Raw genomic sequence first — 24,806 nt, forward strand, 5'->3', positions numbered from 1 at the left:
GTACATCAGAAATAAAGTAAGTCTGCATCGTCTTATTTCCTTGAAGTTTGTCCCCAAATGTGTGTGATAAAATGGAAAGTGGTTTTAAACAAGACAGAGTACTAGCTGATTGGTAGCTAGAGCCTTCCTTTGTAGGTTATGCTACACAGCAATTCTTACTCATTAGACAGAAACATGTCTTTTGGGGATTATAAATGCAGGTCATATGCCTGTAGAAACACTTGAAATGTGTATTATTGTGGTGGAATCAACATTGCAGTCTGTTTCTTTGCCTTTGACAGTGCTATTTTCCTAGGGGAAACTCCCTCCTGAGGAACTGAGCAGTTGCCATTTTGGTTGCAACCATTTTTTTTTTCCTCTTACTATTTTTTTTCTCAATGCTGAAGCTTGACCCAAGGCCTCGAGCATTTTAATCAAATACGGTACCCGGATCCATATACCATCTCTATGTTGCAGCCTTTTGATATGTAACACTTAGGGATCCATTCTTTGAGTCCTGACTCATCTTTTAAGATGACCATTGGGGGGAAAAAATAAATGAAAAATAAAAAGATTACCACTGAAAGTGGGGTGGGGTGCTACCTGCCTGAAACTCTAGTACTTAGGAAGCAAGGGCAGGAGAACCATGAATTTGAGACCAGCTTAGGCTGTGGAGGGAGAGTCTCTTTAAAAAAGAGAGGGAGAGGGAATACAAGTAAGGGGAGGGAGCAAGGTAGGGTTTTACTCTAGCTCAGACTGACCTGAAATTTACTGTGTAATCTCATGATGTCCTCAGACTCATCGGTGATTCTTCTACCTCTGCCTCTTGAGTTCTGGGATTAAAGGCATGCGTCACCACACCTGGTTTATCTTATTTTCTTTACTTTTTATTGTATGCATTGTTATTCTCTGGAATAAGAATTAAGAAAATTAGCTGGATGTGGTGGCGCATGCCTTTAACCCCAGGACTCAGGAGGCAGAGGTAGGAGGATTGCCAGGAGTCCAAAGCTACCCTGAGACTACATATTGAATTCCATACAGTGAGACCCTACCTCAAAAAAAAAAAAAAAAAAAAAGAATTAAGAAAATGAAACTCCGCATGGTGGCTCATGGTTTTAATCCCAGCAATCAGGAGGCAGAGGTAGGAGAATTGCCATGAGTTAGAGGCCACCCTGAGACTACATAGTGAATTCCAGGTCAGCTTGAGTTAGAATGAGACTCTACCTCAAAAAAACAACAAAAACAAAACAAAACAAACAAACAAAAACCCCAAAAAAGTTAAGAAAATTATTTGTTCCTAAATATCTCTGTCTTCTGTATTGTATGTACAGGGAAAAGGCTGTGAAACTGAATGTGGTAGCACATACCTATAATCTCAGCACTCACAAGGCTAATTCAAGAACATACAAAGTTCCAGGTCATTCTGGCCTATATAATTAAGACTGTCTCAAATGAAAAATAAAATTGGGAGGCAGAGGATTGCTGTTAGAGGCCACCCAGAGACTACATAGTGAATTCCAGGCTAGCCTGGACTAGAGCAAGACCCTACCTCTTAAAACCAAAATAAATATAAACAAAAACCAATTTAGCTAGACTGGATGGTTTCCTGGGTGACACTGGGAGGTTGTGATGCAGCAGCATGTGTTGGTTCTCACCCTTCCCTCCAAGAGTGGTTGCCTGCTTCTTGGCCAGAGCTGATGGTCAGCTACTCAGTGTATGCTTCTTTCCATAATATTTATGGAGGCTCGTACCAGCTCCACAAGTCTCCATACAGCAGGGCTTGTTCTGGGGCTCCTTTTCCAAGAACTTGGCCATTCTTGGTCTCTAAAGCTTTCTTAGGTGCTGCTTGTCTGCTTGTGTAGGACAGTGTAATGGTATATGTGGAAGCACTGGAGATAGTTTGTGGGTGCTCCCTTCTGTCTGGAACATGAGCTCCAGTTTGGGACTGAGCTTGTCCTTTGTCCAGTCTGCCACTGGATGTGCTGAAGGATTGAAATGACCTTCATTTGAATGGCCTTTCTTGGGGAAGCCTAGACCAGCTTCTGGACTGTGCAGGGGAATACTAGGACTTTCACACCGATGGTTACAGTCATTAGCAAATGCCCCAAGTTATTCTTTTGTTGTTGTTTGTTTGTTTCTTTCTTTCTTTCTTTATTTGAGAGTGACAGAGAGAGAGAGAGAGAGAGAATGGGCGCGCCAGTGCTTCCAGCCACTGCAAACGAACTCCAGATGCGTGCGCCCCCTTGTGCACCTGGCTAACATGAGCTCTGGGAAATCGAGCCTCGAACTGGGGTCCTGAGGCTTCACAGGCAAGCGCTTTACCGCTAAGCCATCTCTCCAGCCTCCAAGTTCTTGTGCAGATACAAACAGCTGTGGGAAATTGGAGCAGCACCTGGTCAAGAGCTTTCTGTTTAGCCTGTTGCCTACATTTCTTGGCACCACAGCTAGAAGACTTGATAATGGACTCTGACATTCCATACCAGCTCAGAGATATTTCCCCTTGCTCTCTTAGACATGGAAGTCATTGCAGATTCCACTGTGAAAGGGCATTATGTGTATATGTGAGCAAAATCAGCTTATTTTGAAAAGGTACCTATGAGTCTTCCTTTTAGAGTATCCTGTAATCATTTTCATAGTTTCCAACCATCAAAGAATGTCTCTCTTTGGCGCACGCCTTTAATCCCAGCACTCGGGAGGCAGAGGTAGGAGGATCGCCGTGAGTTTGAGGCCACCCTGAGACTCCATAGTGAATTCCAGGTCAGCCTGGGCTACAGTGAGACCCTACCTCAGAAAACCAAAAAAAAAAAAAAAAAAAAAAAGTCTCTCACTGAGGGTTTCATATTCCTCCCATGCTAGAGTATTGCTCCCTTTCCACCACCACCTCTATCCCTAAGCTGTTAATGAATTCCCAAGTGTTCCATTAAATGCACTTAGACTGCTAGGGGAAAAAAATGGCTATTTCTGATTTGTAGTAACCCAGCAACAGTTTCTTAGCACTGGCACCCTTGTTCAATGACTGCTTTCCCTGGGGTTAGTCCCAGGTTACTTGTGAGATTTGGTTTGGCCTTCCTCTTGGTTTCCTTTCTCACTACTAAGCCTTTTTTAAAACTTCACCTGCTTTCGTCTCTGGCTTCTGTTGTAAATGGGGATGGAGGAGTCAAGGAGAGGAAACCAAGGAATAGAGCTAGTTAAGCAGAAATATTGACCTACTTCCCCACCCCCACCCACCCTTGCCATTTTAGGGTAGATGTGCATGTTACTATGGCAACTTCTGTTTTCACTTATCTCAGTCCTACTGACTCGTTTCTGTTGATGGTGAATGCTGGGAATTTCTAATTCACTGGTGGTTTGAGTGCTTATACTAAGCCCACTGCTGCTGTTTTAGATTTATTTTAGCAACAAAAAGACAAAGCAAGAAAAGTCCTAGTGTTGGTAGCATTTTTGCCCCATCATTTCTGACTGATGATGAATATACTGTGAGGCCTATTCTTTATAGAATCCTTAAAAAACCTAGCCTCTTTGTCCTAGTTTTCTAATTGCTCAAAATAATAGTGCAGCTTTGCACTGGTTTGACATTTGTTAAAAGATGGAGTGTGGGGGGAGCTGGACAGATGGCTTAGCAGTTAAGGCGTTTTCCTTGCAAAGCCAAAGGATCCCAGTTCGATTCTCCAGGACCCACGTAAGCCCAGATACACAAGGGGGCACATGCATCTGGAGTTAGTTTGCAGTGGCTGGAGGCCCTGGTGTGCCCATTTTCTCTCCCTCTCTCCCTCTTTCTCTCTCTTAAATAAATAAAATTAAAATTAAAGTATTTTTTTTAAAAGATGGGGTGGGGGCTGGAGAGGTTGCTTAGTGGTTAAGGCATTTGACTACAAAGCCTAAGGACTTATATTCAACTCTGCAGATCCCATGTAAGCCAGAAGCACGATGTGATGCAAGTTTGCACATATGCACAAGGTGTCGCAAGCACCGAAGTTTGACTACAATGGCTACAATGCCAATTCTGTCTCTCTCTTTCTCATTAAAAAATAAATAAATAGGGCTGGAGAGATGGCTTAGAGGTTAAGTACTTGCCTGAGAAGCCTAAGGACCTCGGGTCGAGGCTCAATTCCCCAGGACCCACATTAGCCAGATGCACAAGGGGATGCACACATCTGGAGTTCGTTTGCAGTGGCTAGAGGTTCTGGCGTGCCCTTTCTCTCTCTCTCTCTCTGCCTCTCTCTCTCTGTCTTCCGCTCTCAAATAAATAAAAATGAACAAAAATTTAAATAAATTAAATAATGAGGGGGCTGGAGTAGGCTTAGCAGTTAAGGTGCTTGCTTGTGAAGCCAAAGGACCCAATTGTGTTTCCCCAGGACCCATGTAAGCTAGATGTACAAGGTGGTGCATACATCTGGGAGTGTTTGCAGCAACTGAAGGCACTGGCATATCTATTCTTTTTCATTCTCTATCTACCTCTTTCCCTCACTCTCAAACAAATAAAAGTTTTTTTCTTTTTTAAAGCAAGTATGTTGGGCTCGCCTCAAAAAAAAAAAAAAGAAAAAAGAAAAGATGGGGTTGATTTGTAGAGAGAGAGGCGGGGAGGGTCTTGAATATGGGTGCACCAAGGTCTCTGCCAATGAGCTCCAGCCACATACACCACTTTGTGAATCTGGGTATTAGGAAATCAAACCCGGGCTCTCAGGTTTTGCAAGCAAGTGCCTTTAACTGCTGAGCCATCTCTAGGCTCATTCTTTGATCTGATCTGCTATTACCAATTTGGTTTTTTTTTTCAAGGTAGGGTTTCACTCTAATCCAAACTGACTTGGACTTTACTATGTAGTCTCAAGATGGGCTTGAATTCAAAGTGATCCTCCTGCCTCTGCCTATAAAGTGCTGAGAATATAATAACCATGTGCGTTGATGTTGACGAAGCTGAGCTTTTGAGAAGAGTCAAAGTATAATCTTCACTTTTTCACTTCCCTAGGTTGATTAGTTTTATTGGAAAAAACACATCTGAAACAACTGCTTCAGAATTGCATGTGAATAAGTGCTTAAATGAATGGTAGGGACAAGAGCAGACAAGAAAAGGAAAATAGGGCCAGTTGTGGTGGTGCATGCCATGAGCTCAAGGCCACCTGGAGACTACATAGTGAACATAGTGAATTCCAGGTCAGCCTGGGCTTCAGTAAGACCCTACCTCAGGAAAAAAAGAAAGAAAGTAGCAAGGTGTGGGGGCACATAGGTTTAATCCCAGCACTCACTGTGAACTCATGGCCAGCCTGTGACTACAGGATGAGTTTCAGGTTAGCCTGGGTGAGTGAGCCCCTATGGGGGAGGGAGGTAGTGATTTTTTTTTTTTAATTTGAGAGCGACAGACACAGAGAGAAAGACAGATAGAGGGAGAGAGAGAATGGGCGCGCCAGGGCTTCCAGCCTCTGCAAACGAACTCCAGACGCGTGCGCCCCCTTGTGCATCTGGCTAACGTGGGACCTGGGGAACCGAGCCTCAAACCGGGGTCCTTAGGCTCCACAGGCAAACGCTTAACCACTAAGCCATCTCTCCAGCCCGGGGGTAGTGATTTTTAAGTCAGAATTGAATTAAAATTCAGTTCATTAGTCACTCTTTCAATTTTTTAAAATACTTTATTTTTATTTATTTATTTATATATTTGGGAGAGAAAGAGGCACAGAGAAGAGAGGGGTAGAGAATGGTTACACCAGAGCTTCTAGCCACTGCAAATGAACCCCAAGACACATGTACCACCTTGTGAATGGCTTATGCGGGTCCTGGGAAATTGAACTTGGATCCTTTGGCTTTGCAGGCAGGTGCCTTAACTCTAAGCCATCTCTCCAGCTCTGTTTCACATGTTTTACTAGCTACTTAGCTAGAGGCTACTATAACCAGATAATGTAGACCCATAACATTTCCATCACAGAAAATGTTGCTATAGATGAAAACATACATGTTTTTATCTTTATTGCTTGGTTTATCAACTTGAGACAGTTAATTACCTTCATTTTCTTTTTGCACAGATGTATATTTAGAAAGTTCAGGTTTTTGTTTTGCTTTTTGAGCAGGGGGTGGTAGCACATGCCTTTAATCCCAGCACTGGGGAGGCAGAGGTAAGAGGATTGCCTGTGAGTTCGAAGCCACTCTGAGACTGCATAGAGAAATCTAGGTTAGTTTGGGCTACAGCGAGACATTACCTTGAAAAACTGAAAAAGGCCAGGCGTGGTGGTGCACACCTTTAATTCCAGCACTTGGAAGGTGGAGGTAGGTGGATTACCATGAGTTTGACGCCACCCTGAGACTCCATAGTGAATTCCAGGTCAGCCTGGGCTAGAGTGAGACTCTACCTCAAAAAACCAGAAAAAAAGTAAGTTTAGTTGGATTTTTTTTTTTTTTTTTAATAAACGGGGAGATGACTCAACAGTTAAAGGGGCTTCCTTACAAAGAAAAAAAAAAGTTATATATAAATCTGGCATAGTAGGGGCACACACCTTTAGTTTCTTCACTTGGGTGATAGAGGTAGGAGGATTGCCAGCCTGGGGCTACACAGTGAGTTCCAGATCAGCCTGGGCTAGAGTGAGACCCTGCCTTGAAAAGATCATAAGACAGAGAGAAACGGCACTGGGGAGATGACTCAGCAGTTAAAGGTGCTTGTTTGCAAAGCCTGCTAGTCTTTGTACTAGGTTCAGTTCCCTGATACTTTCAGAAAGTTATGCACAAAATGACACATGTGCCTGGAGTTTGTTTGCTGTGGCAAGAGGACCTGGTGCACCAATATACACTTACCCTCTTCTCCCCTCCCACCTCCCCTTTTCTAATTTGGTACTTCGTGGTAGGGTCTTGCTCTAGCCAAGGCTGACCTGGAACTCGCTCTGTAATCCCAGGCTGGCCTCAAACTCACAGTGATCCTTCTACTACATCTGCCTTCCAAGTGCTAGGAATAAAGGCATGTGCCACCATGCCCTGGCTCCTTCCCCTCCTCCCTCCCTTCCTTTTCTCTCTCTTCTGTCCCTTCCTTTCTTTTTGTTCTCTTGTTCTCCCTGCCGCTTTCTCCAAATAAATTAAGGAACAAAAAGGAAAGAAAAACAGATTTCTAATATTGACCTGACATGTTTCCTGGCATGTAGAATACACCGTTTTCTGCTTGTGGGATGTGGGTGTTGATGGTTAATTACCACAAGACTTCACCAAGTAATTGGAGCTAGCTGAACTTGTGCACATCCTTGCTAGCTTTTCCTGTTTATTTTGTCCTTAGTGATTTTGTCAAGTTCAAGTGTTTCTTAAGTACAGCAATGCCTTTTTTGTTGTTAAATTATTAAAATGGAACTTGAGTCCCTCTAGTGGGTAGGATGTAATCCACCTCCTAAGCTTGAGCTAGAAAGTTTGATGGCAGTTTGTATTTTCATGGCCCCAGCTTTCAAATTTCAGGTTGTCATTAGTACTTCTGTCTTCCGACCACAGCTGAGAAGCAGTGTGAAACTGCCTGGCTTGACCCTGACCTCAGCCTTTTCTCCCAATGATCTCAGTGGCTCTGGTTATTTCTAGCATAAACTCTTACAACTTGCTTGTCTCCGAAAGTTTAAACTCAAACTGCATGTTGATGTTTTATGCTTTGCAGGTTTTTTTTTTTTTCTTTTTAAGATGCTGGGATTAAAACTCAGGATCTTGAGTGTGTCGGCAGGTACTATACCACTCAACTACATCACTAGGTAGCCCTTTATGGAGGAAGAGCACAGTACTGCAGAGTCCTTGAATGGTCCTGAAATAAGTAACTTGGGGCACAGAGGATAGAAGAGCCACTAAGTACTGGGAGAGGCTCCATACCAGTGGCCAGAACCAGACTGGATGGTATGGTTTGAAAGACTTGGATTTGGAGTTTGACTCCCAATTCTGTCATTACCAGTGTTGTCACCCTGAGCTGTGATGACATACCCTGTGTCTTAGTTTACCACTGTAAATTGTAAAATGAAGAGGTAGCCAAGCTGTCTTGCAGTGATGTTTTAAGTGTTGAAAATGACATACGCAAAGACCTTTGTGTTTTTCATGCTCTGAGATTTGGGAAGTTTTCCTAGGTGTGTTGTCCATGACAATGCATGGAATTTAATTATTTGAATAAATTTTTTCTCCATGCCTTTTTTTTTTCTTTTAGTCACCTCCAAGTAAACGCAGAAAACTAGAGAAGCCAAGGAAACCCATTACATTTATAGTGTTGGAATCTGTGATGAAGGAATTATCCCTCAAAGCATCGGCTTTAGGTTCCGAAACACTGGAAGGCATAGTAGTTGTGACAACATGGATAGAAAAAATTCTCACTGATCTGAAGGTATATGTACATTGCTGAAGTACTTACCCATAACAATTTGTTTTCTCTTAAAAAAAAAAAAAAACAACTTTAATGGGGCATGGTGGTACACACCTTTAATCCTAGCACTTGGGAGGAGGCCAAGGTAGGAGGATCTCTGTCAGTTCGAGGCCAGCCTGAGACTATATAGTGAATTCCAGGCTAGCCTGGGCTGGAATGAGGCCCTACTTTGAAAAACAAAAATAACAAGAAGAACAAAAAAAGGGCTTTAGCAAAACGAGACAGGGGATTTTCTGTAAAATTCTGATATTTTGGGCTGCAGAAATGGCTTAGCGATTAAGGCACATGCCTGCCAAGCCAAAGGACCTAGGGTTCATTTCCCCAGGACCCACTGTAAGCCAGGTGCACAGGTGGTGCATGTATCTGGAGTTCTTTTGCATTGACTGGGGGCCCTGGCTTGTCTATTCTCTCTTTCCCTCCCTCCCTCCCTCTGTCTCTGTCTCTCTCTCTCTCTCAAAATAAATAAATAATTTTTTTTTAAATCTGCTTTTTGTCCACACAGGTCCAGCATAAACGAGTTCCCTGTGGAAAAGAGGAAGTTAGTCTTTTCCTGACAGCCATCGAAAATTCTTGGATTCATCTAAGGCGAAAGAAAAGAGAGCGAGTAAGACAACTGAGGGAGGTTCCTCGAGCTCCTGAGGATGTCATCCAAGCCTTGGAGGAGAAAAAGGCCACTCCCAAAGAGTTGAGTGGTAGCCAAGGTGTGGCCCAGAGTCCCCAGGAGAGCACCTTGTGTGGGCCTACTGTGCTTGAAGGCGAATCTGTCACTGTAGGCAGCCAGTGCCCAAGCCAGGAATTACTGTCCCAAGAAGAAACCCCGGAAGCTATGGAGGATGAAAGGAATGAGGAAACAGGAGGGATGGACAGCATGGAAAATTGTAAAGGTTCTAGCAATGGAGCCCAGGATGGAGAAGCTTCTGAGCAGTTCAGCCACTCAGTGGCTGAGAAGGGGAAGCACCTGCAAGGAATGGCTGGACAGTACCTGTTCAAGTGTTTGATCAATGTTAAGAAGGAAGTGGATGATGCCTTGGTTGAAATGCATTGGGTTGAGGGCCAGAACAGGGATCTGATGAACCAGCTTTGTACCTACATACGTAACCAAATTTTTAGGCTTGTTGCTAGTTAACCCTGAACTTTGTTCACAGTCAGAAAAATGTCTATACAGGGCTGGCAGTGTAGCTCAGTGGCAGTGTGTGTGCTTGGCATACAGGAGGCCCTGGGTTCAATTCCTAGTATCAGAAAAAAAAAAAATCTCAACCTTTTTGCTTTGGAAGCTTCTGTGAGGCAGCAACAGGAATTCAACATTGTTCCAGTAATAGAATCATCTTAAAAAGCAAAAACTCAGTTGGCCATGGTGGCTGTTTGTACTACCGGTGCTCAAGGTCAAGGCTGGAAGATTGCTGTAAGTTCAAGGCCAGCCTGAGCTACATAGTGAGATGCTGTCTCAAAATGAAAGAGAAGAAAAGAGAAAAAAGGAAACAGAAGCAGAAGTGAATCCAAACTAATAAATAAGCCCCAAACTCCACCCCCTTTTAAAGTTGCTTGAAGTTGTAGTATAGTAGGATGAATTCAGGAGAAGGAGTTAAGGTTATCAGCAACAACAAAAAGCCATTGGTAAACTCAGGAGGAAATTAAAGCTAACTCAAGGTCGTCACCTAGCTTAAGGGTGATGCTCTGAGACCAGAGGTTGTGGCATCTATCTGGGTCAATGTTGCCTAGGGCATCATGGGTCTCTTACCCAGTGTTGCATGGTGAGGAGGTTAGGGTTAGGACTCGTCCTCCATCAGAGGCAGTACAGCTGAGCAGAGGCCTGGAGTTCTTTTTTAGACTCCTTTAAGACTTAACCTGTCTCTATTGGGTATCGTTGATCAACCCAGTCCCCAGAAAGGAACTGGCCTCAGAGTATGTGGCTGGATAGTCAGGGAGAGAACTCTTAGAGCCATGGACAAGGGCCAGTGTGAGGAAGAGCACACTCCTGACTCAAGGCTGTTCTGATGTCCATCTCAGAAGCAGAATTAGGTAAGCAAAACTTTAAGATATGGGTGAGACACAGCAAAATGGACCCATACCCCTTCCCCATTGAAAGTACTATTTTGTGGCAATTGTACTGCTGTAAGATTGTTTTTTCCAACTTGTGAAGTGGAATATGTTTTGTTTTTAATATAAAAATACTCAATTTAAAATTGTCAATCCTGTCTGAATCCTGGATTGGGAGTTTTTTCTTGGCTTGAGTGGGTAAGTGGCTGATGGCAGGCATAAAGAAGCGTGAAAATATTCTGTGTAACAAGTAGCTTAAGCAGGCCTCACCTGGGGCTGGAAGTAGTGGTAGAGCACTCACCTAGCACGTGAGGCCCTGGCCTTTATCTCCAGCACCTCAGGAAAGGAAGAGGCACAGGTCTTGTATGTTGACAGGTGATTTGTTACTGGCCAAATCCTGCTTTTTTGTGTCTTCCTTTGTCATCCACTGTCTGCTTATCTTCTCCATTGGGAATGCTGAGGTTGGGGTATGCCTGTCTAAAACACCTTTTTAATAGGAATACTAGGGTTCTGCAGACACTTCTAAAGGAAGTCTTGTGTTTTTAGTGTCTGAGTAACTTGTCCTTGACTTTTCAGTAGCAACCTAGGGTTTTATTTAGACAAAAATCTTTGAATCTAGTGTCAGAACCCTTTGGTAGCAAAAGAAAAAAAAAAAACTGGTACTAAGTTATTAAGCCAGTTTTTACTTTATTTTGTTTTGTTTCTGAGGCAGGGTCTCACTCTAACCCAAGCTGATCTGGAACTCGTGTAGATCCTCCTACCTCAGCCTCCCAAGTGCTGGATGGTAGTGTGTATTACCATGCCTGACTTTTAAGCCACCCTTTTAAGAGGTGGCTATGGTAATGCCCAGGGTCACAATCACTGCCCAGTTCAATCAAGGGCCTTGGCTTCCCCATATCCCATAATTTTTGGCAGCAATGGCCCACACCATTGTGCTGTTCTTAATTTGAATTAGATGCAGGACCCAAACCTAGTTTCTTAGGATACTGGAGTTAAGTGGCAGCTATTCATTACAAGAGTAATCAATAAATATTGTTCGTTTCATTATAAAAGTAGTAAAGATTAGGAAAAAAGGGATGGAGGGCTGAGATGATGGTTTACCAGTTAAAGGTGCTTGCTTGCAGAAGGTCTCTGGCCTAAGTTCAAGTCCCAAGCCATCCACATAAGCTGGATGCAAAAACTGGTACAAGCATCTGGTGTTTGTTTGAATATCAAGAGGCCTGCCCATTCCCCCTGCCCCACACATGTGCAAATATTTAGAAAAAGGAGAACAGACTGGAGACTTAGTCATAGGGTACTCACTAAGCATCTCCTAGCCTTTGGGTTCTATCCTCATCATTATAATCAAATAAAACAACAGAAGAACCCCCAAATTACCTAAAATCTCAGAAACACTATCAGCATCTGTTTCCTCCAGTCTATCTGTAGATAATGTGTGTGAGTTAGGGAGGTAAGTTTGATTATATTTATGCATATATTTGATTTTATGTTACATGGTTTTACAATTTAATACCATGTAAGTATTTTTCCGTTTTGGCAGCTGTGTATTTATTTTCAATTCCTTGCCCATTTGTAATATTGTAATTGGCCTTTGTTCAAGTCTAGTTCTAACAGATTCACAGAGAACACTCTGTAGCTGGAAACACAAAAGTTGTATCTTTGTGTGTATATGTTTTACTTTCTGGAGAAGGTTTGATGTCAAGGATGAGGTTAATGATTCTAGAACTGAAATAGAATGTGACAAGAGTGTTGTCCAGAGTCTGAAAAACTAGAGCTATGAGTGCCTTCTTTATATTTTGATGTTATTTCCTTCTCTTAGAGTTTTATTTCTTAAACTTTCTAATGAGAGGACATTAAAAACACGATAAAGGGACATTTAAAAATGTTCTCATTATGTCAGACTTCATAATTGTATGATAGCATATTCCTCTGGTATAAAGAATAGGAACTCTTTAAGAATTTGGTGTGAGTGACATTCTCCTTAAGTGTCTGGTGGTCAACTTCATGTTGGTGTTGGTGGGTTGGTATGAAATTAAATCTTCGTATATCTTGAGTTCTATTTTGGTCCTTAGAATTGCCTTCTGATTTTTTGATAGATACAATGGAAACAGAAGCTGAGTGTGTTTCCCAAGACAAACTATGGTTGCTTTTGTTCTGTGGAATCAGCTTTAGTTCTGTCAGTTTGGTTCCTTTGCCCCGACAGCATTGCTTGACTATTCCCGCATCAGAGTTGGGCTGTACTTTTCTGGCAGGTTGGCAACTCTGAGGTAGAGTTTCTGTTAATCTTAAGGGTTCATACTGATTACTTTAGTGTATATTTAAAATTAAACAAACAAACAGCTGGGTGTAGTGGCTCATGCCTTTAATCCCAACCCTTGGGAGGCAAAGGTAGGAGGATCTCTGTGAGTTCGAGGCCACCCTGATACTACATAGAAAATTCTAGGTCAGCCTGGGCTAGAGCGAGACCCTACCTCAAAAAAAACAAAAACAATAAAAAACAAACAAACAAAAAGCCGAATAAAATAGAAACCACCAAGCATCATGGCACACACCTTTAATCCCAGCACTTGGATAACAGGTAGGAGAATCAATATGAGTTCCAGGTCAACCTGGGCTTAGAGCGAGACCATACCACAACTCCACCCACCCCTCCCCCCAAAAAAACCCTCTTTTCTTGGTGAAAATCAAACTTTCTAAGGCCTGACAGGAATAATTAAATTTCATAATGTGTGGGGATAAAATCCTGCATGTTGGTGCACACCTTTAATTCCAGTATTGGAAGGCAGAGAGGTAAGAGGGTTGATGTGACTTCCAGGTCAGCCTTGGTTGGTGAAACCCTGCCTAGGAAAGAAAAAAAAGTTAAACCCTTCCTCCCCTCCCCCTAAGATGCTATGTAGCTGAAGCTGACATTGAACTGTCCTGATATCCAGCCTTCACCTTGTGAGTGCTGGGATTACAGGCATTCACCACTCCACCTAGTTTTATGCTGTGCTGGGGATGGAACTCAAAGGTTTTGTGCATGCTTGGTATTCACTGATATAGGCAAGCACTCTGCCTGCTATGGTGTAGGCTACCTGGAATCTCAGCACTTTGGAGATGAAGTTCAGAGCTAGACTTGGCTGCATAGCAAGTTAAAGGCTTGCCTGGGTTTGGGGTGTGGTGGGAGCACAGGAAAATGAGGGAGAAAGTCTAGAGAATTGGGAATTCCTGGTTGGCTGCTAGAGCTCCTATTCTTAACTTGCAGCCTGTTGCACTTTTCCCCGGAGCCACATGGGGGCACTTTCAGTCCTTGTATCAAGCTCCCTAATGTTAATGTAGGAATGGATGTAAGACTGTAAGACCAGAATTTCCTTGAAGTATCAATTTTTATTCATATAAGTAGTTATCTTTTTTGTTTTTGTTTTTCAAGGTAGGGTTTCACTCTAGCTAGCTCAGGCTGACCTGGAATTCACTATGTATTCTCAGGGTGGCCTCAAAATAATGGCAGTCCTCCTACCTCTGCCTCCCAAGTGCTAGGATTAAAGGTATGCACCACCATGCCTGGCTCAGATAAGTTTTTTAAGTAAACATAAAATATTACACTTAAAATTAATTTAAGTTTTTTCATTTATTTATTTATTTATTGAAGAGAGAGAGAGAATGGGCACACCAGGACATATAGCCACTGCAAACAAACTCCAAATGCATGTGCCACCAGGTGCATCTGTCTTATGTGGGTTCTGGAGAATTGAACCTGAGTCGTCATTAGGCTTTGCAGGCAAACGTCCCTTATCCACTAAGCTGTTTCTCCAGACCCAAAAATTAAATTTTTAATGTATGCATTCTCATGGACAGGAATGCTCTATACTTTCTCCCTGTCCTTTTCTTACTATAATAAAGTCTCTCTAAATCTTAAAAAAAAGATGGGAATGTTACAGATTCAAAGCCAGTTTATTTGGGGCTACTTTTTTTTTTTTTTTTTTAAATCAAGGTAGGGTCTCACTCTAGCTCAGACTGACCTGGAATTCAGGGTGGCCTTGAACTCACAATAAACCTCCTACCTTTGCCTCCCAAAGTTTGTGCGCCTTTTCCCAAAGGTTGTGCGCCACCGTATCTTGGGCTATGTTTAGCCCCTTACTAGTCAAGTATTCTCTACCTCTGTCTGACTTAACATCCTTATGACTGTCAAGTGATTAGGTGAAACCATTTTGGAATGTATTAACTGTCCACTAGTTTCCACCGACACAGATACCATCTGAAGTCTATAGCAGAGATTGACCACTTTGTTTGCCTACCTGATGTTTCCCTTAATGTATTTGAAAAGTGCCTTGGTTTATGATCTGTTGTTCAGTAACTATAAAAACTTCATGAGGACTGCAGAGATGGTATAGTGGTTAAGGTGCTTGCCTGTGAAGCCTAAGGACCCAGGTTCAATTCCCCAGTACCCACATAAACCAGACCATGTTCCTGGACCATGATCATTCATGGTTGGCTCCAAAATAAACTATCATCCCCTTTGGAACAAAAAAATAGAAAAGTAAGCCAGACATGGTGGTCCACACCTTTAATCCCAGCATTTAGGGTACAGAAGTAGGAGGATCATCATGAGTTCAAAGCCATACTGGTACTACAGAGTAAGTTCCAGGTCAGCCTGGGTTAAAGTGAGACCCTTCCTTGAAACAAAACAAAACAAGCTGGGCATGGTGGTGCACACCTTTGACCCTAGAGCTGTTTTTGGTGTTTGAAGTAGAGTCTAACTCTAGCCCAGGCTGACCTGGAACTTAGTATGTAGTCATCTCAGTCAGGATGGCCTCGAACTCTCAACAATCCTCTGCCTTCCAAGTGCAGGGACTAAAGGTGTGCACAACATACCTGGCTTCGATTTTTTTTAATAGTCTCAATTGACTATTTTTCCATATATCTACTCTAGAATGAACTCTAATTGGGCCCCCTATTTGGATCCATTTATTTTATTTTATTGGTTTTTTTGAGGTAAGGTCTCACTCTAGCCCAGGCTGACCTGGAATTAACTTTATAATGATAGGTTGGCCTTGAACTTACAGCAGTTCTACCTCTGCCTCCTAAGAGAGCTGGGATTAAAAGCATGCACCACCTTGCCTGGCTGTATCTTTTTTTTTTTTTTTTTTTTGGTTTTTTGAGGTAGGGTCTCACTGTAGCTCAGGCTGACCTGGGATTCACTATGTCATCTCAGGGTGGCCTCGAACTCATGGCAATCCTCCTACCTCTGTCTCCCGAGTGCTGGGATTAAAGGCATGCGCCACCACGCCCGGCTTGTATCCTTTTTTTTAAAGGTAGGGAGGTAGGGTCTCACTCTAGCCCAGGCTGATCTGGAATTCACTATGTAGCCCCAGGATGGCCTTGAACTCAGAACAGTCCTACTACCTCTCCCTCCCTGGGATTAAAGGCATGGGCCAACACGCCTGAATGTATCCATTTTTTTTTTTTATGGTTAATGGGATATCAGAGAGAGAATATTTAGTCACTTCTCAAAAAAATTTATGTTCTGAAGCCCTGGCGCACTCATTCTCTATCTCTCTAACTGCCTCTTTCTCTGTCTGTCACTCTCAAATAAATAAATAAACAAAAAAATTTATGTTCTAGGACTAGTGAACTAGAGAGCCAGAAGGAAATGGTTATTTTGTTTTGAGATGGCCTCTCATGTAGTCCTAGGCTGGCCTCAAATTTGATATGTGCCAGAAGATGACCTTGAACTTCTGATCCTCACCCCTGAGTGCTGGAATATCATTGTATGCCACCATGCACCATGCCTAGTTTAATGTTATATATTTTCAGGGTAGGAGCTTAAGGTGTTAGATGTGGCTCTTAAGACTCTGAGAGTATCTACAAAGGTGCTCCTAGGGGTTGAGTTTCCCTGCTATGGGAGTATTCAAGTAGGCTGAGTAGAATAAAACACTGGTAGATTCTAAAAGTTAACTAAACACTGTACCCATTCAGTCAAAAACAGCCCCAAGTATGTATGCCAGAGTAGTTATTATAACAACCAGATCCTCTATCAACACAGAGGTTAAGATTTCTGGTCTGTTGAGGGATCCCAGTCAGCTTGTGACCAAGTGAGACCCTTCCCTGGTGCAATCCCAGTTACCTTGGATGATTTTGGTCTCAGTCAAGTTGCTGCCTGGGTCGTCGGGCTGCTGTTCTGATTTCTGGAGCTGGGCACTGGCTTTTCCTGCGGGGCAAACCAAGCCTGGCAACTGTGGCCCTGCAGATCAGCACCCCTGCTGCTGGAACTGCTGCTGCTTTTGGGTCTGCTGTTGTTGCCACTCCTGGGTCCGCCGCTGCTGACGCTCCTGGGTCTGCTGCTGCTGGGGCTGCTGGTACCGGTTCCGGAGCTGCCGATGTTGCTGCCGAACTCTGCTCCTGCTTGGGTCCCGCTGTCAGCTCAAGTTGGCGTGGCCGGGTCCCGGGATGCTGCTCTGTTCCCTGTAGCTGGGCTCAGGCGGTGGGCACCATGCCTAGTTTAAGATGTAATTTTTTTATGTTTTCGAGGTAGGGTCTCACTAGCCCAGGCTGACCTGCAATTCACTGTATAGTCTTACGGTGGCCTTGAACTCATGGCAATCCTCCTATGTCTGCCTCCCGAATACTGGGATTAAAGGCGTGTGCCAAAAAGTGATTTTCTTTTAATGGTGCACACCTTTTTTGAAAAAAATTTTTTTTTAAATATTTGAGAGAGAGAGAGAGGCAGATTGAGAGAGAGAATGGGCTGCTATGGCCTCCAGCCACTGTGAACGAACTCTAGACTTATGCACCACCTTGTGCTTCTGGGTTATGTGGGTGGAATCAAATCTGGGTCCTTAGGCTTTACAGGCATGCACCTTAACCGCTAAACCATCTCTCCAGCCCGATAAATTTTTTTAAGTATTTTATTTTTAGTTATGTATTTGATAGAGGAAGAGGGGGAGAGAGAATGGACATGCTAGGGCCTCCAGATGCGTGTGCTCCCTTATGCATCTGGCTAAGGTGGATCCTAGGGAATCAAACCTGGGACCTTTGTCTTTGCTTGCAAGTGCCTTAACTACTAAGCCATCCCTCCAGCCCTGGAAAAATGGTTTTTAATGTTCTTCCCGTGACCTTGCTTTGAGTTTAGTTTATCTGGTTCAAAGACTAAACATGTTTGTAATGAGGTATTCATATGGGCAAGTTGTGAGGGCCCTGTATTTTGTATATTGGTAATTTAGCTTTGCTTGTTTCTTTTAATTATTTATTCATGAGAGAAAGAGCACCCCAGAGCCTCTAGCCACTACAAATGAACTCCAGTCACACGAACCACTATGAGCAGGCAACTCCTTAATGGCTAAGCCATCTCTCCAGACCTGAGTTTGTTTTTTTAGTATTCATGACACTGAGCTGGGTGTGGTGGCACAGGCCTTTAATACCAGCACCCAGGAGGCAGAGGTAGGAGGATGGCTGAGTTTGAGGCCATCCTGAGACTACATAGAGAATTCCAGGTCAGGAATTTGGAGCTCAGGAGATTTGGGCTACTGAGTTGGCATAACCTCAGTTAAGTCCTATCACATTCATTAATAGAATGAATTGGCATTTGTCTCCTGGAGGAAGACATTGATGGTTTTAAACCTTTCAAATCATCCCAGCCATTCCCTGAGCCAGCACACTTGCAATATAAAGTGCACTGCTCAGGCACCTTCTAGCAGCACAGACTCATACAAGCCTGAGTTCCTGCTCTGTTCTGCAAAGACCCTCTGCCGTGACTCACCCAAATGACTAAAACAACACTTTATTTCTTTAATTGCTGGTTATAACAGCTAATGCTGCCTTTTGGAAGGCTGTGCTTTTACTCCAGGAAACTATGTTGTGACTGAGTGAAGACCTTGTGTCTCCAGATGCCCTTTGAGGTGTCGCCAGTGTGCCTGTCAGTCCAAGCAGAAACCTTAGGGCTTCTAAGCTCATTTTCCTTTTTTTGCAAGGAGAGAATGGGCATACCAGCCTCCAGCCACTGCAAACAAACTGCCAAACTCCAGATACATGCATCACTTTGTGCATTTGGCTTTAAGTGGACACTGGGGAATTGAACCCCAGTTGTTAGGCGTGTCAGGCAAGTGCCTTAACTGCTGAGCAATCTCTTCAGCCCCCTCTAAGCATTTTTTTTCTTTTTCTTTGAGGCAGGGTCTCATTTGAGCTCAGGCTGACCTAGAATTCAGGCTGGCCTCGAACTCACAGTGATCCTTTTACCTCTGCCTCCCAAGTACTGGGATTAAAGGTATGTACCACCTTGCCCTCTGAGCTCCCCCTACCCCCCTTTTACAAAGTAAGGTCTAATCCAGGCTGACCTAGAATTCACTATGTAGTCTCAGGGTGGCCTGGAACTCACAGCGATCCTCCTACCTCTGTCTCCCGAGTGCTGGGATTAAAGGTGTGTGCCACCGTGCCCAGCTCTAAGCTCTTTTTAAATAAGTATTAAGGTTGGAGAGATGGCTTAGTGGTTAAGGCGTTTGCATAAAGCGGCACATTCTATTGGAGTTCTTTTGCAGTGGCTGGAGGCTTTCTCTATCTACTAAATAAGTATTGGATCACAGGTGCTACTTAGGAAGGAAAATAAATGGAAGCAGGAAGTGCAGTTGCAGTTGACAGAAATGGCTTGGTTGTGCAGCTCTAAAGAGGGCAAACCATGTATAAATCCGAGGTACTTTCCCATTCATTCCTGGGAAATACATAGGAGAGCACAGATTTGACATCCATAAGCTTGGGTTCGCAGTGCAGTTTCACTCCTTACATAGGGCAGGGCCTACTGACTTGGCCTTGGCTGCCTCATATGGAGCTTCTTGTTCCACCAAGTGAGACCAGGTTGCCAGTAAGAGGAGGGCTCAACACCTAGGGAAGCAAAGTTGGCAGCTTGTCCTCTTTCCTCATTATGGAGTTCTGGTCTCAAATGAGTAAACTGAGTCTATAACAATTACCTAGGGAACTAATAATTGGTTGTTCCCCCCCCCCTTTTTTTAAAGTGAAATCATCATTTTTCTCCTTTTATTTATTTATTTATTTATTTGAGAGCGACAGACACAGAGAGAAAGACAGATAGAGGGAGAGAGAGAATGGGCATGCCAGGGCTTCCAGCCTCTGCAAACGAACTCCAGACGCGTGTGCCCCCTTGTGCATCTGGCTAACGTGGGACCTGGGGAACCGAGCCTCGAACCGGGGTCCTTAGGCTTCACAGGCAAGCGCTTAACCGCTAAGCCATCTCTCCAGCCCTTGTTTTGGTTTTTGAGGTAGGGTCTTGATCTAGCCCATGCGGACCTGGAGTTCACTATGTAGCCTCAGTGTGGCCTCAAACTCAGGGTAATCTTCCTACCTCAGCTTCCCAAGTGCTGGGATTAAAAACGTGCATGCCCGTCAGAAATAGGACTTTAAACAAGCCAAGAGTGGGTCCTTGTGCCAAATCTAAAAATTTTCTGGACTGAAGAAATGGGTCAGTGGTTAAAGTCACTTGCTTTCAAAGCCTGATGGTTGGGGTTCAAATCACCAGTACCCACATAAAGCCAGATGCACAAAGTGGCACACATACCTGGAGTTATTTGCAGTGGCAAAAGGCTCTGGGGCACCCATACTTACTCTCCTCTCCCTCCCTGTACTAGCAAATAAATAAACTTTTATTTATCTACTAGAGGTGGGGGGGGGAGAGGGCATGCCAGGGCTTCTTGCCACTGCAGAACTGCAGATGCATGTGCCACCTTGTACATCTGGCTCTATGTGGGTACTAGGGAATCAAACCTGGCCTAGTAGGCTTTTCAAATTAACTGCTGAGCCCTCTCTCCAGTCCTGAAGAAAATATTTAAAAAAATTTTTTCTGACATGTAGGAATATTTCCAGATCTATTTGACTCACAACAGGAGACGTCAATTATACCACAAAGGTAAGACAGAAAACAAAACAAAAAAAAACAAAAAACAAAAAAACATGCCTTCAGCTAGGTGTGATGGCCCATGTCTATAATCTCAATAATCTCAGAACTGGGGAGGCTGAGTTTGAGATAGGCTAACCTGGGCTAACAGAGTGAGTTCCAAATCAGTAAGAGCTGTCCTCCAAGGAAAAGAAAAAACGGGGTAACTTTACGAACAGCATTTTTTTTTTTCCGAGGTAGGGTCTCACTGTAGCTCAGGCTGACCTGGAATTCACTATGTAGTCTCAGGGTGGTCTTGAACTCCTGGTGATTCTCCTACCTCTGCCTCCCAAGTGCTGGGATTAAAGGTGTGTGCCACCACGCCCAGCTAGGTACAGCACTTTTAATCACATTTTCTTTTCTATATAATCAATGAGTGAGATTTAGTAAGTGAAATTACTTGTAATTAGTTCTTAATTTATGCCACCAAATCTTCACAGGAAGCTTATATTTTGCAATAGTGCAGATAATTAAGTAGTTAATGAAACCACAAAACAAAATGTCTGGCGAAAAATCAAAAAAAAAAAAAAAGTCTGGTGAAAGCACATGTTGGGCCAAAATCAATGTGCAATAACTGATAATTAGATAATGACTGTCTGACAATACATAATTGTATAATAATGAAAGGAGGTCTGAGTTCTTTTTAAATAAGACAGCTTCAGATAGTTCATACACAAAGCCAACACAAAATCAATGTGTATTTTGAACTTGCTAAGAGAGGTAGTGTTGTCAAAATCAAGTTCATTTCCCAGGTAGGTAGGTGAGGCTCTGTAGGGCTGAACTGCAGAGGCTGTCTGCCATCTGGTGGACCCTTGAGAGAGAATGGCCTGGAAGTCTAGAAGGAAAGCCAGGAATTCCCAGCTGGAGGACTTGGCTGGATATAGCAGCTAGTTGGCCCCCAGGGAGTTGGCAGCTTGTGTTGTAACTGTCCAAAAAGAGCAAGCTACCCTGAGAGCTCTGCTGAGTGGGACCTTCCAGGGACTGTGGCCAAGCTGAGGCCTGGTGTCTCCTGCCAGGAGAGGGCGAGTCACAGTCTGGTCTGACATAGGATCCTTACTTGGACACAGGTTGCTCAGGATTCCTGACTTCAGGGCCAAATGTGGGTGTGTTGTAGGGCTTTATGAACCAAATAACCAAACTCTGGCCAGGACTTAGCTCTGGACTCCTTCATTCACTAGGAAACATTGCCTCATGTACGGTGCAGGAGCTAGGCAAGAAAGGAGAGAGTTCCAGCCCTAACTAGCAGAGAGTAGCTTTTATTCAGCCACTGCTGAGTACTGCTATACTAAGATATGTACCATGTTATTGATTATCTTGAGGGTAGCTACATTCCAGCTTTGTATGAAATATACTTAAACGTAAATCCTGAAATTCACTATTACATTTAAAATACAAAACAAAACATGGTGAAACAAGTGTGTGACCTCTTGTACCACTTCATGCTAGCTAGAAGCATTGCTTCCTCTCCCTTTCCTAACTCGTCAACCTAAGCCTCTGAAGTTTGCTGCTGCCTGCCCTTCACTTGTAGGACTTTTCCCACCTTGTAAGGGAAAATCCCAAGGATTCTAACCATAAATCTTGTTTGTGCTTTTCTCATTTATGGCTAATATCATCCACTCCTGTGACTTCACACACATGCAGTATGCTCAAATCCAGGCCTGTCCTGAACTTTTAGCATCCACATATCCAGCACTCAACATCTTGTGTCAACATCAGCTGTATGCTCATCCTCCTGTATTCTCCATCATCATGCATCCAGCTGCCCAGATGAGAACCTTTGCTGCTCCTCTACCAACCAGCGTTAAATGTCTTACTCTAGCACTAGTAATGAGTCTTGATGATTTCTGGTAAGCTTCAGAGTAAGTATGCAGCAAGAGCAGATTTAGGTATTTGGGGTGGGGCATGTGGATAAGAAAAAGAAGAAAACAAACACTAGGATGTCCCTGAATACAGTAAGGCCAACCTTTCCCCTTTAAGGAGTCCCTTCCCACCCACTCCCAGAACCTTGCATAGGGCTAGGCAAGTTTTTTTTCCCCACTGAGCTACATCCCCAGTCCTTCAATGATTTCATTTTACAAATATAATGCATTTCATGTAAATTTTGAAAATAATGAATAAAAAGCTATAAGTTCACTGCCCAAATGAAATTATTTTACATTTTGCTGTCTTAGTATTCTGTATATATATGTACTTTAAATAACAAATGTGGGGATATATTACATTTTTATAGCCTTTTTCATTTAGTAAAATATAACTTTTTCTGATTATAAGACTGCTAGATAGTTCAGAAAAGTTATGAAAATAAAAATTACCTGTGCTGGGCATGGTGGTACACACCTTTAATCCTAGCACTTGGGAGGCTGAGGTTGGAGGATTACAGTGAGGTTTGAGGCCAGCCTGTGCTAGAGCAACACCCTACCTCAAAAAACCAAAATGGACTGGAGAGATGGCTTAGCAGTTAAAGCACTTGTCTGTGAAGCCTAAAGACCCAGGTTTGATTCCCCGGGACGTCATGCAAGGCAGATGTACAAAGTGGTGTGCAGTGGCTGGAGGCCCTGGTGCACCCATTCTCATTCTCTCTCCCAAAGAAAGTATAAATAAAACCAAAACAACAAAAACTGCCTGTAATCACATGGCCCAAAGATAGCCACTATTGGTGTTCTTGTGTATTAAGAACCTTGCTGTTAGGTTGGAGAGATTGGAGTTCGTTTGCAGTGGCCCTAGCATACCCATTCTCTCTCTCCTTGGAAATAATTTTTTTTTAAATGTTAAAAAAATTGCCAGCCTGGTGTGGTGGCACACACCTTTAATCCCAGCATTGGGGAGGCAGAGTTAGGAGGATCGCTGTGAGTTCAAGGCCAGCCTGAGACTACATAGTAAATTCCAGGTCAGCCTGGGCTAGAGTGAGATCCTACCTCAAAAAAACTTGAAAAAAAATTTTTTTAAAGAGAGAAAAATACTTGCTTCTTGCTTTCTTCATATGCTATAATATATTGTGGGCATTGCTTCAGAGAGCTAGTTACCTTTTTTTTTTTTTTTTTTTTTTTTTGAGGTAAGGTCTCAATTTAGTCCAGGCTGACCTGGAATTTACTATATAGTCTTCAGGGCAGCCTTGAATTCAGCAATCCTCTGCTTCCTGAGTGCTAGGATTAAAGACATGCACTATCACTACCAGCTTTTTCTTTTTTCTTTCAATATTATAATTTATTTGCAAGCAGAGATAGGGAGGGAGGGAATGGGGACACAAAGGACTCCGGTCACTGCAGACAGACTCCAGATGTATGCATTACTTTGTGCATTTGGCTTTGAGTACTGGGGAGTCAAACCTGCCATCAGGCTTTGCAAGTAAGTGCATTTAACTGCTGAGTAATTTCTCCAGGCTCCACGTTTTTCTTGTTTTAAGATGTTTGCATAAGAGTTACTGAGGCAGGCTTTTCTTTTTTATGGGGTGGGGGGAGAGAGTTGGTGTGCCAGGGCCTTTAGCCACTGCGATATAACTCCAGACACATGTACTACCTTCTGTGTCTGGCTTATGTGGGTTCTGGGGAGTATAACCTGGGTCCTTAGGCTTTGCAGGCAAACACCTTAATCCTTAAACTATCTCTCTAGCCCTGAGGCAGGCTTTTCTGACATTGCCAGTGTGTTCTTAGGCAGGTTAACGCCTCCCTGAGTGCCTGTTTTTACCACACCTTTGATAGCACTAGGAGGCTGATTTAAAAAAGGAAGGGGAGCACAACTGGTTAAATTAGTTTCATACACTTGTTCTCTAAACTTTTTATTTTATGTTCATTTTTACCAGCCACGTGTTCTGGCTTTTTTTGGGTACTGGGGAATCAAACTTGGGTCCTTTGGCTTTGCTGGCAAGCACCTTAATAGCTAAGCCATCTCTTCAGCTCTAATACCTATATTTTATTATGGCTATTTTTAGTTTGTTTGTTTTTTTTTTTTTTTCCATTCAGTATTGGTGAGCATTTTAAGAACCCTTGTTTAGCCAGTTTGCAGAGTTAGCGTAGAGTAACTACAGAGGCGGCTGGTGATCTCCAGCACTCCCATTTAGTGTCTGATGGAGACGGCATAGGCAGGCTAGGAGATGGAGTTGTACTCTCCCAGCCCCAGCCTGTAAGTGGGGAGGGGTTCAAGTTGGCATGTGTCCCCTAGTCTCTGAAGACTGCTCCAAGCACTTCCAGGTGGAGACTCTCCTCAAGGGCTCTGAGACTTTGGTAGGGGATCCTGTATATGGAGTTGGCTTTCTGGAATTTGCTCCTAGCCTGTCAGTCAGTGGCCTGCATTGCATGCACGTTTCTGAAACAAATATTTCTTTGGAGACTTGATCTTACAGCCTGACGTTTAGGTGTGAACTTTGGGTAGGTGAGGCAGTAAACCTTTCCACAGAACGTGTATTGCATTCCAGCCCTTTCCCTTGGGTGAAGCCTTCCCTATCTTGAACACATCTCCACAGTGCTTCCCCACCCCGCTATGATCCAGCAGGCTTGACTTACACTACATGACGACTCCTCTCTT

General features: G+C 43.4%; 1 protein-coding gene across 1 annotated transcript in view; it reads left to right on the forward strand.

Moving 5' to 3' along the window:
* Mettl16 (methyltransferase 16, N6-methyladenosine) overlaps positions 1–10,522 on the forward strand; it is a 78,021-nt gene extending 67,499 nt beyond the window's left edge. The window contains exons 9-10 of the mRNA XM_045159484.1: positions 8,120–8,293; positions 8,835–10,522. Coding sequence (XP_045015419.1) covers positions 8,120–8,293; positions 8,835–9,458 — 798 coding nt within the window. The 3' untranslated portion in view covers positions 9,459–10,522. The remainder of the gene's footprint in view (positions 1–8,119; positions 8,294–8,834) is intronic.
* Positions 10,523–24,806: the final 14,284 nt, after the last annotated feature.

This window comes from Jaculus jaculus, chromosome 9 (genome assembly GCF_020740685.1).
Source record: "Jaculus jaculus isolate mJacJac1 chromosome 9, mJacJac1.mat.Y.cur, whole genome shotgun sequence".
Lineage (NCBI taxonomy): Eukaryota > Metazoa > Chordata > Mammalia > Rodentia > Dipodidae > Jaculus > Jaculus jaculus.